Below are 14,892 nucleotides of genomic sequence, written 5' to 3'. Positions count from 1 at the left end.
AGTATGTTGACAGTCTCCTGAAGAAGTTTCATATGGCAGATTGCAAGATTGCAGCCACTCCCATGGAACAGAGTTTGAAACTTACTAAAGATTCAGAAAAGCCTACAGTCAATGACAGGTACTACAGGCAGCTCATTGGATCTCTTATATATTTGACTATCACTCAGCTAGATATTTATTATGCAGTAAGCTCACTAACATAGTTTATGTCAAATCCAAAACAGTCTCACTGGAATGCAACCAAAAGAGTCTTGAGATACATAAGAGGTATAAGACAGTTTGGGATAGAATACAAAGTAGTCATCCACGGTTGCATGGATACTATGACAGCAGTGACTATGCCGGAGATCATGAGACCAGGAGATCGACACAGGGATATGCATTTTTCCTTGGTCAAGGTGCAAAATCATGGTGGTCAAACAAACAAACAACCAAATGTTTCTTTGTCTTTGATTGAAGCGAAATATAGAGCACTCACTATAGGTGCATGTGAGGCTATATGGCTCAGAAGACTATTGTCAGAAATAGACTACTTTGATGAGTCAAAGCCAAAAATAATATACTGTGATAATCAATTGGCTCAGGCATTGACCAAGAATCCAGTATATCACCCCAGGACAAAGCGCATTGATGCTAGAGAGCACTTCATTAGAGAAAGAGTGTTACTTAATGACATCACACTGCAACATTGTGATAGCAAAGAAAATGTTGCAGACATTTTTACCAAACCTCTCGGTAAAGAGCTATTCAAGATACACCGACTAGGTCTTGGTTTGACGCAGAGGAAGGACATTCCCATCAAAGGGGTGTGATGGAATGTAATGTTCAGTCCTTCTTCGATTCCCCAAAATCATCATCTTGAGGGAAGGCCTACTTCATGATGTTAATCTTGAGGGAAGGTGTTGAGAGTTCATGCTCAACATCATGTGATCATGTGTGCATAGCACCATCACGTGATCATATGTACATAGCACTAACCCAATAGAGTGCTATAAAAAGGAAAGGGTTAGATCCCCTAACCCTAACCCTAACCCTAAATGGGTTTGTATATATTCTATTTTTTCAACTAAATCTAATGTACAGTTAGTCATTTGTGGTGTGCTCTCTAGTTGTGCCCTCTCTCCTCATCTCCACTCTTCTCCTCTCCCCTCTTCATATTTTGTCAGGCACTTCATCTAAACAATAGATTTGTATGCCTTTGGATATAGAACATGGATGCCTAGTGAGCACCACATTTATTCCAATTTCCACATGTATATGTTCAAGTCTCTTCGTATCTCTTCAAAGCTTCCTTGCCCGCATGTAGTTTTCTCATTGGAAATACACTTGCAAAACTTAATTGAAACACGCGAATCTCCTAATGTAATTGTAAAAGTACATTGCTTTTGACCTTTCAATTGAGCTACCCCAAATTTGAAATTCCCAATTAGCAATGTAACTAAATAGTCTAAAATTCTAAAGGCTAGTTTCCTATTGATTGACAATCCAACCAACCAATTTGAAATTTTAACTGGCATGATGCTAAGATGAGCCCCTCTTCTCCCAGACCCTCCTCCATTTTGGTATGTGCTGCCTCCAATCTATACATAATTGATTTGGTCTCTCTCTAGAACGTGATGTTCTCTATCTCTATACACGTGTCACCTTAACAAGCTCCCAAAAATGTGGTTCCAATTTCCACATGTAAATGTTCAAGTCTCTTCGTATCTCTTCAAAGCTTCCTTGCCCACATGTAGTTTTCTCTTTGGAAATATACTTGCAAAACTTAATTGAAACACCTGAATCTTCGAATGTAATTGTAAAAGTACATTGCTTTGGACCTTTTGATTGAGCTGCCCCAAATTTGAAATTCCCAATTAGCAATGTAACTAAAATAGTCTAAAATTCAAACGGCTAGTTTCCTATTGATTGACAATCCAACCAACCAATTTGAAATTTTAACTGCTAGCATGATGCTAAGATGAGCCCCTCTTCTCCTGGACCTCCTCCATTTTGGTTTGTGTTGCCTCCAATCTATATATAATTGACATTGGTCTCTCTCTAGAACTTGATGTTCTCTATCTCTCTACACGTGTCACCTTGACAAAGCTCCCAAAAATGTAGTTTAAAAAAAGGGAAGAAACAACGCAAGAAGTGGCACGAAGGGCTTGCCATGTCGCACCCTCACCATCCTCCCCCAAGACTCTCCCATATTTAAAGATCAATACAGCCGCCCACCACTCTTGCCCTTTTTTAAATTCTGGAGAAGCTTTTGAGAATTCCTAGCAATGAAGAGTTTGTGATTTATGTTACTCGTGACACTCTAACATGCATGCACATGGATTTGTTCCTAGAACTAGGTTGTGGTAGGCAGCCTTCCCATTGTCAAGCACATAACCACTAACTTGAAATTGAACTTGGACCATAGCACTTTTTCAAATTTCAAAGGAAAAGAGGGAATGAGTACAAATGTGGACATGAGCACGACATAGGGCTCATTAGGACTCGATCCTCCTTGCAATCGGGGGTGGTGATTTATTATTGAATTGGCCATATTGTTTGTGCATTTTGGGAGTTAAGCCCAACAAATACATGAATAAGGCAACACTCAGAAGAGCTCATAACCGATCCTCATTGTGGTCTATAGAATATTATCACATGGACTACAATCATATGAATAAAAGTGTCGATATCTTTCGATCTTGCATCAAGCTTGGATTTCCTTGCTCCCTTGCATCAAGAACATACATCAAAAGAGAGGAATGTTGTAAGAATTCAGATTGTAAATAAGCAATTTTAAATGGATGAGCAATAAATAATATTTATATGATAATATATAACATATAATTATTATAACCATACATAGTGTGGGCGCGGAGGCGATGTAGTTCCTCCCCCAAAAAGTTATAATATGAGATACGGGCCCTTTCTCATGCACCAAGAATATAAGCGCGCCAAGAATATTAGCACAAAAAATAAGTCTCGCAAATGGATAAGATACTGGCATATTACCTAAATGTCAATAGTCGTAATCGTAGTCAAACGTTGGTAAAATCACCACGATCGACAGCTAATACTTTCTTTGTTCTAGCTTTTGCTACAAACAAATGGGAACCATCAAGGTGAGAAAGTATCTTTGGGCTGGATCCCCCAATCTTTACTTGTCCAAAGTACCAAAGAAACATGATGAAAGGGCCAAACATTTCACACCTTAATATGCCTATTCCACACCCTAAATCCATCACAATAGCACCTTTTAAGCAAAGTAACTCTGATTAATGCTAAACCTTTCTTTCTTGGCCACCTCTACAAAAGAGACTTTTAGCTTGTTCTTTTTCTTCTTCTTTGCTACAAGGTGCGAACTCTAAATGTAGCATCTTGTGTCTGTGAAGTTGAGCATGCATTGTCATCAATAAATCAGAATATTCCCTCCATGAAATTGCACCTTTAGTTGCTAAAGCCAAATCACAATTTATGGCCAAGTCTCCCAAGTCATCTATCATACAATCAGCATGAGATTCTCTCAGGGCAGTATCATGCTGCATAGAAACATGCTTTTATGAATCACCCTCGGTGGATAAAGAGCCTTCCAATTTATTATCTAGTATTTTGTCTTCTACATGTACTAGTTTTTTTATTGTTCAATATCGTTGTGGGTCTAAGAGTTCCACTCCCAAGGAAACTTCCTCGCCGTGTGCTTTATTAACCCTCAGCATGGTGGCTCCAATCTCAGATGTGCAGTGAAGTCCTTCACATATTGAAATCAAATTATGGAGGTAAACCATTTATCAAATTGAGATTGATTAAAATTACTGTGTGTGGGTTAGACTGGATACTATTGATCACAGAAGGCAATCAAAGGCAATCATATAACATTTTCTTTTTCCATGTGGCATAGAGTCTTTCTAAGAAGTACAACCAAGTAGGTTCTTGTTTTCTTGCGAGATAACAATTCTATGCTGAACTTCTGAGGGATGCTTGATGTTGTCCTTCAAAAAGTAGGCCATGAATTTGGATATTTTTGATGATTCGTCGCTTACAAGACTTTCTCTATTTGCAATCAAGCCAGAGGATCTAGTTTTGTAAGCTTGTTTTGTATGTCTTTCCAATCAACGGCTCTTACCGCGTCTCCATTTTAGATGGTCATTTCGTGGAAGAAAGACGTGGATGAATAGCTTCTAAACCAGCCGTGTAAAGTCCAAACTCTCATTTAGAGACGTCTCACATCCAAATACATCTACATATGAAATTATGAGTCATTTTAGGAACAACTTTATCATGGATAACCAATCGATTATTCGAGCGATAGGAGAGATTATTGCACTTGAGCATAGATTTGATCTACATACGATAGATGTTGTCGGCCTTCTGTAATCATTTGATTTGATAATCAATGATTCACGTCAGAGTACGTTGCAAATTCTTATATGAAATTCACGTTACCAACCTTAAATCTTTAAAGCAATTTTGGCAAACTTTGCATTCATAAAAATAATTTAGAACCTTGCACCTTGCACCTCGCTAAAAATATGGATAGTTACTTTTCTGATCACCCAAGTCCACCTCTGGTAGATTATTGCCCAAAAGTATGCTAAGGCTTTCACAAGACGTGTAGCATGCCCAGATTTGCTTATCTCTAGTTCTGACCCAATCACCTCATCAACTCCAAGGTATTCCTTGACAAAAAACTTCTTTTATGCTTGCTTGAATCTTAGGTGCTTCGTCTTCTATGTGTGGCTTCAATACTTGTTTTGATTTTGTTACGTTCTTCGTTTTGGCCTTTGCTGCAATTGCCTTCATATCATTTTGCTCTACGAATTGCTTTACTATAGCATCCTCTCCTGGCTCTAGATTGTCTAGCAATTGGCTGATTTTCGTGTGGCGTATACTAGAGGTGGCTTTTGGCTTTTGCTTCTGTTCGTGGGCTTTGTTGATTGACAAGAGTAGACACATTGTGGAATGCATTGATTACTAGCGATCCATGGAGGGGGAGGGGTTGAGAAAGAGCATCTACTTCCTTTTTATGCTTTTCGGTGTCATGGGAGGTTCCTAAGAGCTCATCACGCGCTTGGAGGCTCAGAGTATGGAAGAATCTTAGGCTCCAATTGATCTAAATTGATGAGGGCAAAGATGAAGGCTATCATGAACACTAGCTGTTGTCGTCCCTTGTCCGCCATGCCGAAAGAAAGCATGGTATGATTTTTACTGTCTGTGCTTTCACAAAATAAAGCAAAATTCACATCCTTAGATGTATATGAAATCAACGTCTACTATTGTGACACATGGCTCAACTAGAGCTCAACAAGGTGAATGTTATTCAAAGGGCTTGCCCAAAGAAATGGGTGCAAAGTTGAGACGACGACGGGCATAGAAAGGCAGGAAGAGGGGAGGTGATGGGACATAGAGCAAGAGATTAAAGGAAGGTGATGAAGGGAGGTGGAGCTATGATGGCAGTGGCCTGTTGGAGGTAGTCAGAGTTGCCAAAAGAGTTGACAGCAGTCATACTTCACCAATTAAAAAATAGCAAAATTTTCATAGAATCGATGCTAAGGCTACCCAGAGGGTAGGCCAAAAAGAAAAAACTTCTCCTTAGGCTGCATACTGTAACTAGATACAATCATGTTGTGTTGCAGCAATGCGGAGATCCCGTGGTAGTGGACTTTAATAATAAGATTAACATAAAAGTTCTATGTTTCTAGATAGAGAAACCCATGCTTTGAAGATTTAAGGCCAAAATATAACTAAAACATGAGTTTGGGGAATTCTTGGAATTGCCCGTTTTCTGGGAATTCGATCACTTTAAAAGTTGTCCACATCTCATCTCAATCATATAAATTGTGCTAGTGAATTTCTTTAGGTGATCTAAAGTGTTGTTTGGAGTACCATACAAGCCAGCTTCTTGGACTGCCATCGAAGCAATCATCTGCTGTGTGTTATGTGAGGAAGCATTTGGGAGACGTAATCTTGCCTTTCTTCATAGTGTCAAAATTCGAAGAAGAGAAGAAGAAAAGAAACAATTTTGAACTTTTGGGGAGGAGGAGGAGAAAGAGGAGAAGAAGAGGAACAATTTTGCAATTCTGCAGGGTGTCAAATTTAGGAGGAGGACGAGAAACAAAGGTTGCTGTTCTTCAAGAGTGTCAAATTTATGAGGAGGAGCAGAAGAAGAAGAAGCAATTTTGTGTCATCGTCTTCCTCGTGTCTTGCGTTTTGCAGTTGATGGAAATCATACACAGAGTGTGAAGGAAGAGAGCTCACAAAAGGCTTCCTTGATGGGTCGCAGACGACCACCCCTCATCCTCGAGCGCACAGCCGAGGTCCTCTCCACCTTCCGGCAATCCTCCAACCTCCACCCATCCCTCTCTAAGCCCCCTTCTCCTTCCTTGCCCTCCCTCAAGCTTCAGGCCGGCCTCCTCGTCCCCTCCTTGCACTTTTCAAGTAGAGGCGACGACACTAACTGTCAGCTCGATAATCCCCTGGAGCTCTGCAGAGATCACCGAGGCCAGAATTTCGATGGAGCTGACGTTGTTGGGCTTTCCTTCGTAGCGCTCAAACGTCTGTCGCTTTGCTCCGGCTCATGGGTGCGTAAGCTTCTTTGCTCAAATTGATTTGCGCCAAGGTCTCGCATACTACGAATCTCATGACATTCCCTTTTGCAGGTTTTCGTAAAGCATGCGCGAACGAAGGTGGGCAGGCCTGCAAGAGTGGTGGTTCTCGATCCTCCCGCTGGTTTACCAGCTTCCAGGGATGAGTTCGGTGATGCAACCTCTCCGTTGAATGCTGTAGGACAATGTTTTCTGCCTTACGTCGCGTTACAATCACAGGAGAGCGCGAATTTGAGCGACGAGGTAGCATACATTTCGCCGTTGCTGGCATTCAATCTGGGTCTCCATACAATGTGGCTCCAGCTTTGGATATCATGTCGTTGTAGCGGACGCCAAGAGGATGGCACTGTGCAGTCGTGTTTGGAGCCGTCTTACTTAGAATTGGCGAAGGTAGAGCTATGCTCTCTACATCAAGTGTTGCAGTTCCCGATCGATATCCGACCTAGGGAAGGTGATGGGAAGGAAACCAATGAAGGCGTTCCGTTCAAATATGCTTCTCATGTCCGAATAGGCCACGTGAAAGTTCCTGTATCAGGAGTATCTCAATTTCGAATTGATGACGCGCAACTCCCATCCGAAGAGCGACAAGATGAAGTGGACAGTGCGCTGCAAAACTATTTCAAGCGTAACAGAGTGCTGGCAAGGGGGGACCTTTTCGCTGTGGGGCTGCCCTTCGACGCCAAAAAACCGTCCTATCCGGGCAGGTTTCTTAATGACTTTGAAGAGTCCTTAATCTACTTCAAGGTGCGCTGTGTTAATCGGGTCAAGTTGCTTCCTGAATTGTGCACAATGTAGTGTATATTCAAGATGCTACCACCGTTTTGTAAAATCAGGTTATGGCGATGGAGCCTGCAACAGAGCCTTTTCTGTGGGTGAATTGCAACCAGACAGCCTTGGTTCTTGGAAACTCCGTAGCTTCTCAGTTGCCACCTTTGATGCTTACGCATCACGTATACAAGAGAATACCGACCCTGATGGCCCCAATGGTTTATCAATTGGCTCGCTTGTTAGCTCCTTCACTGCATCCTGAGGCACCCTCTCTGAGTCTAAGAACAGCAGTCCTTATATGCGGCCCAGCAGGTGTTTTTGGAGTCAGCACTCCCTATTCTGGTTTGAAGCATTTAAGTTGCAGATTTTTGTTTTATATTTACCACATCCTTCAAGAATGAAGTCAATGCAATGTTCATTTTCTTTGTCCCGATGGGTTTAGGCATGTTCATAGATATTTGTATTCGGATAACCTTAATACCCTTAGGATTTCCGTCTACGGGTGTGATTATTTCTGAAAGATGATGGCACTAATTGAAATGTGACTAATACTTTTTGTAAGGTGTCCTCTTGCTTAAAGCATAGTGGTAGCCCATCCATCCTCGCTGTCTGCTTGTCTCAAGCAGGCATAGAATGCTCATAGCCATGAAGAGTGCGGTTACTTAGTGCCTGCCTTATTTTTCACATTGCATTCAGTCGACATAGGTAATCAGCTGACCGAGTGGAGACATGTAGTGGGATTATTGGAGTGTCCAGTGTGACTGGGGTTAAGAGCGATTCCAAATTAAGATTCATTTACGCTGAATCACAAACTCTTTCGTTTCTTTGTAGCCTTAATGTGGTACAGATCTAATAGCTTGTATCATAAATTTATGCAATATATGGAAATGATGTGTCCGACCTCAACAAGGTGGTGATGGGTCCTGCAATGTCTGCATGAAAGCGGATATACTGCCTACGAAACCCACGTGAGCTAGGAATGATATGATTTCCCATCGATTGTGGGGCAACTATCATTTCAGCTGGGCTGGATCAGTGGCGACTGGCTGTTCTAGTTGTGACACGATGTGGTCAATAACTCCTAGGTACGCCAAGAAAATCAGGGGTGAAACCTCCTTAAACACCCACCTCAGCTTGTCTAGATGATCCATTTGAACTTATGTGTTTAGATACGAAGCATTCTTACAAGTGTATTCAGAGAAATAATCAAGGATCACCCCTAGGAACTGGCCAGTGTTCACTTTTGGGTGCCAAGGATTCACAAATGTCATCATGGGCAAACACTCATTCTCGATTCTAACTGATGTATCCATCCATGAAGGAGGAATCAATTGTACGATTGGATATATTCTAGTCATACAAAGTTATATTTAAAAAATCAATGGCGTGTGCTGCAATTGTCTCCGAGACTCTCTTTGTGAAGGGAGGTGGAAAGCGGTTAGGCCTTGTTACCACATTGGGAATACAAACCTTGGGCTTGCTCCTCTGCTTTTTTTCTTTGCTTTTTATTTTTTTGGGCAAAAGGAACCATCTATTAGAAGCTTTGAGAAATACAAAGTCAGCAATCTGTGAGGCGCTAAAGATCTGCTGGCTGTCCAGCAGCCCACCTCTCAGAGTCTCAGCTCACTGCCTAGACAACACTGGAAGTGGGTGCCAACCACCACGGGGTGTCGTGGATACCTCGATCCATGAAAATAATAGATACCTGCAGTCCACACCTTGCAAGTTGCAGAAACGCTCATGCCTTTCAGTGGTCTTATAAAGTTCGCCGTGCTCCAAGATGACAGGCAGAGTATAGATGATATCAAAGCCAGATATTGATGAGGGTGGTCGTAGGTTGAGTCTGGTGCCCCCGCTTCACAAGGCTGCATTTGTCCACCCAGATATTCCATGCAGTGAGGCTGGAAATCATCTCCCAAACTGTGTCCTCCAAAGAGAGCTCTGGGTCCCATTGAGTCGGAGGGGAAGCCTCAGAAGATATCCTGGCTGGTGACCTGCTTACCATCAATGAAGTAGGCCGGCGAGGTCATGCTGGAGAACCTGGTAATAACCTCAATGGGAACCTGCTGCTCCAGCCAATAACGCTCACGTGGCCTACTGCTGCAGCCATCTGCCCATACAGATAGTGTGCTAGATGAACTACACCTCTGCTGTCCTGTCTGAGCTTCCAATCTTGGACGGCCAGAACCAGTTACTGCACTGCCACTCCAAAGAACAAATCCCCGGGATTTGTGTAGCTGCCCTATATACTCAGCCCTGAAGAATACATGGAGTGAGACCCTTGTCTTGGAGAGCTGACCAAACCAGCGAGGAGAGTCTGCTGCTCCTGTGGACCTCATGCAACACCTCTGGGATGGCTGCATTGATCTCCTCAAGCCTTCTACAAGCACCCCGCAGATGTGATAGCGCCTAAAGTCAGTCCTCTTGCTGCTAGGGAAGGCGGTACCAATCTCCAAGAGAGCGTGCAGGTCCATTATCCCACGATGCCCAGCTAATGTAGGTGTGGTGACCCAGCATGTAACCCTTCTAATGTCTAACATCTAGGTGCCAAAGCAAGGGCCGGCAATTGAACTACTCCCTGCAGTACAGGCTGGTCTGGATGAGGCTGGCTAAGAAATGTCACTACACCCTCTTTAGGCTCCACATTGAAGGGGAACCCTTCCCTATTGAGACCGTTTCCACCGGCCTCTTGTGTGAGGAGTGTTCCCTAGAAGTCCCTGCTGAAGTAGAAGCTTCCAAGGATTTGTGCCGGGATGAGCTTGTCTAGGAGGTTTCTGCTCTGCATTTCTAGATCAATGATCAATGATACCTAGACCGGTCTTCTTTGCATCTGTAGATCAATGATACCTGGACCTCCCTCTGCCTTGGGGAGGATCACTGTCTGCCAAGCTTCTCTCTCCCGGGTATTCTGTGTGCCGCCTAGAGAAAATTTGAACCAACCTCCTGAGCTGTCCCATACATCCTCTGCGAAAGTACCAGCACATGCGATGTGCCAGGCCTGGCCAAAAGAACCTGGTTCACCAAAAAAGCTCTGCCTGCTAGAGACGAGTTATCTGAGCTCCAGCAAAAAAGCTTCCTATGCACACTCTCCAGCACTGGAGCTATGTGCTATCTACTGAAATATAAGACCTGGAAGCCCAAGTAACATGCTGTTTGACCTCAGGGTACCCATCTAAAGCCAAGATCAATCCCCATGTGAGCGCTTCGAGGAAACCTAGTGATTTATTCCAATCGTTCTTGGCTCTGGATACCCTGCAATAGACTTGTAGAAGGTGTCGAAACCTAGTGATTTATTCCAATCGTTCTTGGCTCCGGATACCCTGCAATAGATTTGTTCTCATTCGCTGTAAGTTGAGGCAGTGTCCTCCATGTAGAGGGCTGGGTCATTTCCAAACTAAGTCCAAGAGCTCCTCCTATTGGAGCAGCATCTGCATCCTTGCTAGGTTGGCCTCGTGTGATCTGAGGAAGTAGCCCATTGCAAAAAGGGGCCAGGAGGCAGCCTTGCCTCATTCAGTGGGACAGAGAGGGAGGCCTCCCCCATATGACCTGAAATCAACATCTGGCTGTGGATGCCTACATAAAGACCCGAGATCCTGCATACCCACTGTACTGAGAAGAGCCAATCTCCTCATAGTCCCCTCCAACGAGGCCCAATCCACCTTGTTGTAGGCCTTTTCGACTGTCTAAGGGTATGCCGCGGCATCGTTAACCGAAGGATAACTGAAAGCTACCTAGGATCTTGGTGAACTTAGGCTCCTACTAGGCATTGTTGAAATGACCTGCTCCCACGTGCCTCTCTCCGCCCCATGCATTTCGGAGAAAGAAGCATGTCCTTGGTTGTCCTCGTCAAACTCTAGATGGTTGAAATCTCCTCCAACAATCCAAGAGTACACATTAGGGTGACAATCTATAAGCTGCTGCCAAAAGGACCCCTCTACTAACGGCATGCCCATGCTTAAGTATTGAGGATCCCAAGATGGAGATTCCCTAGCCAAATGCCCATCCATGCCACACCCCCAAACAAGTCTCCTTGATCAAAGATCTCCAATGCGAGGCATGTCCAATGGAAATGAAAACTCCCCAACTTACTACTGAGGACCAGATCTCAAGCCCACGACTTGGGAGCAAGATATTGCGTCTCTTGATATCCACTACTAAGAACATATGCTCCTAAAACATCAAAACATCCATTGATTGCCCAACAAGGGGTCGCTAAAACTATGGCTTGATTAGTCACTATACGGCTACTAACGCACACGGTCGTGGAGGTTGCACACGTTCTACCTCAATATTGTCCAACTCATGGGGAGACAGTGGGGTTGGGAGAACAACAGACTCTTGGAGCTGGAAAGTTGTGGTGAAAGCTTTGAATGGCTCACCTTGGCAGTTGGTTTCAGGGGTGAATAGTCCAGTTCCTGCCTTATTGATGCCACACCAAGCCCGTGGGCCCAATTCAATGCACTCTGAGGACAATTAACAATCTGTTTGTACTGGGCATGTCTATGAAAAAGGTCAGCTCGCACTTTGCCTTATCCCCATACATGATCCACATGGCACACCCAGCCATGTTCCATGAAGGATAGTATTTGATCTCGGAAATTCCAATCAAAAGTCTGTGGGAACCACATCTCATCTCTTGCTGCTACAAATAGGAAACTCTAGGTTAGGTGGACCTTGCTGCCCAAGGACTCCAACGTACCCCCTTTCCCAAGGCGAACTCAGATAACCAAAATCTTTAAAGTATAGGGGTAGTTAGGGGGAACATCCATGTATTTCCATGGCTCAACTCTCCAAAACTTGGGTTGTCCTGCAATTGGACTGCACGCTGACATCAAAGAAGAGGAAGCCAAAGAAGGGGATGCGGCGACAAGCAGCCCTAGCCCATTCATCAAAAAGAGGAAAATACAGTTTTTTAAAAGTCTTCGAAAGACCAAAGGGTCTATGAGACTAAAGAATTGTGATACAATGAGCTGAGGGGTGGAGCCACTAAGCAGGCATCGTCACCCATGATGAATACAAAAGAAAAGGACCCATAATCATGATCATAACGACATCAATAAATAGAGATAAAACTCTCTTTGGGCTTAGAGGGTTGGAGCTGGTGGGGTGTCAAGGCGGTGTTGCTGTACGAGGCTACTGTGGTGGCACGCTGGGAGTTGTCAACATGTGTGGCCCACTGTGGTCTCCTGGCTATGCCCTGCAACCAACAAACAAGCGCCACTGTCACTCTTGTGGGCCATGTCTCATGGAGGGAAGGTCCCCTAATACGATATCTGCCTCAGCTTGCTGGCAAGGCTGTCGTATCTCTGGCTTAGGTCCTTATATTTGCTGTCTCTGTGAATCCCTCTGCTTGGTGCTGTGGGCTGGAAATCAAGCTCTTGGAGGTGTCTGGATGTATGCCCTGATCTCGCCTACGTGCCCGGAGCAACCGCTCCTTGTGTCGGACAGCCTCATGGATGACAGCTGCCAAGGATCTTTGATCTAGGTAGGACAAGAGACTCCAAAGACATCCTTGAAGGGGCAATGATAGCGACCTCTAACCTCGTAGTAGACGAGGCATCTAAAAGCGAAATGCTCCTCTAATTCGATCTTGTGGTGATCGTGTAGGGGTATGCCCTCTGCCCGACCACTCTCAATACGGAGTCTGTGTGATGACACACGGAACTGTCTGATGGATATCCTCAAGGAGTGGGTGAGATGGATCCATGTTATCCTGGCGGGTCGATGAAAAGCCCTTATACCTAGATGAATCTAGGAACATTCCCAAACTCATCCTCTAAACACAACATAGTGCAGTTTCAATCTCATGATAGTCACTCACAAGGTTGAAAACCATAAACTCCATCATGCATAGCAGGGACTAGCTACTATGACATCCCCACTCCATAGTATAAAAATATGCTCTCACACATACAAATCCACACACCCACACATACTTGAGCATCCATTTATACAAAGTCTTCATACTGAGTTTCTGTCGGCACTCCGGAGGTGAAGGGCAGACTCAGCCATGATGAAGGCTAGCACTAAAGGAGAAGGCTAATCAAAAGGTAGTCCAAAATCTCTTCATTCAAGCTACAACTGCTTGTGAAGTCTAAACATTTTCATTTTAGTCTCTCCCCAACGAGCATCTAAATCTAAATCTAGCTGATAGGGCAACGCACCATTTAAGATAGAAAGAATTATCACAATACCAGCGGATCGATGAAAAGCCCTTTGCTGAAATCCCCAGGCAGTGGTCTTTGTAAAAACCGAGCTTCACAGGGAGAGGAGACATTGAAGGGGGCTGCAAGGATGGAGCTAGAGGTAGAGGCAGATAGGTCCGAAAGGGGGTGGGGGAGAAGGGTAAGGGTGGGCCTAGGAGGGAGTGGAGGCAATGGAGGGAGGAAGTGGGGAGAGGTGCGGGCATCGACAATGGGGAGAACCTTTGTCTTGGGGTTGGAAGAAAGGGTGGAAGAGATCCAGGTGGAGGCAGGGGTGCCACTGCGGAGAAGGGGGAAGAGGGACTGGCTTACTTGGGGGAACTGACGAACGGTGAGGATTCGAGGCACCCTTGAGGGAGTGGAAGGAGCTTGTTAGTGGAAAACTTATTGGCTCTACGAAGGAGCAATTGGAAGTAGCCCCTTCCGATTTGGCCTTTAACTTCTTGCATACTTCTCTGTCTTTGGTCTTGGCAGGGACCCAAGCTTTGAAGTTGAGTCCTACACCAACGTGGTAGGGGAGGAGGTTGTTGGGTGCACTCGTACTATTGTGGCATTGTCTCACCACCCTTGCTCCTTGGTGACCAACAAACCTAAGTAGACCTTGGTGAGATGGCCAAGCTCCCTATAATGATGACATTGTCCTAGAAGCCTTGGAACCTCCATCCGTTGGAGCAAGAGAGGTTCTCCAAAGCGATGCAAGAGGATAGGGTAGAGGGATCTGTGTGACCACAAATCAGACCTGTGGCAGTGCATCATCCATAAGAACTGAGGCCGCTGTCCTAGAAGGCTCCAAAATGATCTCAAACTTGGCATCAAAAGAGAGAACTCCTATCAATAGTATATTATGACAGTAATAATATGATTTCTGAAGTCAAAGCCATTGCCAAGAGCTTCAATTTTAAATGATATTTTAATGAAACATCATACATGGTTCATCTTTTCCACTAGGTTTTCTTTGGAGTGGGAGTAGATGTCACATTGTGTGACATAAATCCTCTACTCGACTTGTGGATGGACAGTCGCTAGGAATTTGTATTTTACAATGGGATAGTACTAGGAATCAGAACGCTTCACAAGAGACAACTCTAGGGAATTTACACACAATGTCCAAAGAGCCAACGCTTCTATACTAAGCATTGTTCACCTTTTCATTGGGTCACTGCCCTTCACAAAGGACTACACACCTCTTCACGCACACGTGGTGGTGCACACACCTTTGCAAGAGTATTTCTTTACTATATTGGCTATTTCAACATGGGAAGAACAATCTAATCCCCTTCCGATCAATCCCGGTATACTTCGCTTCTGGAGTTCTCATCGCTCTTTGCTCTCTCCACTCC

The 14,892-nt window shown here is 44.3% G+C and overlaps 1 protein-coding gene across 2 annotated transcripts in view; it reads left to right on the top strand.

The window, feature by feature from the left end:
• The first annotated feature begins 5,856 nt into the window (after positions 1-5,856).
• The window catches only part of PEX6 (peroxin 6), a 105,186-nt gene continuing 96,150 nt past the window's right edge, over positions 5,857-14,892 (top strand). For both annotated transcript variants that reach the window (XM_087388234.1, XM_087388233.1), the window contains exons 1-3: positions 5,857-6,557; positions 6,636-7,325; positions 7,415-7,661. In XM_087388234.1, the coding sequence (XP_087244360.1) occupies positions 6,249-6,557; positions 6,636-7,325; positions 7,415-7,661 (1,246 nt within the window). In that variant the 5' untranslated portion in view covers positions 5,857-6,248. The remainder of the gene's footprint in view (positions 6,558-6,635; positions 7,326-7,414; positions 7,662-14,892) is intronic.

The sequence above is a fragment of the Dipteris shenzhenensis genome, chromosome 17, assembly GCF_047967505.1.
Source record: "Dipteris shenzhenensis isolate YYH24624 ecotype China chromosome 17, Dip_SZ_1.0, whole genome shotgun sequence".
Classification (NCBI taxonomy): domain Eukaryota; kingdom Viridiplantae; phylum Streptophyta; class Polypodiopsida; order Gleicheniales; family Dipteridaceae; genus Dipteris; species Dipteris shenzhenensis.
Note: the sequence above shows the minus strand (reverse complement) of the source record. Positions and strands in the feature narration are given on the sequence as shown.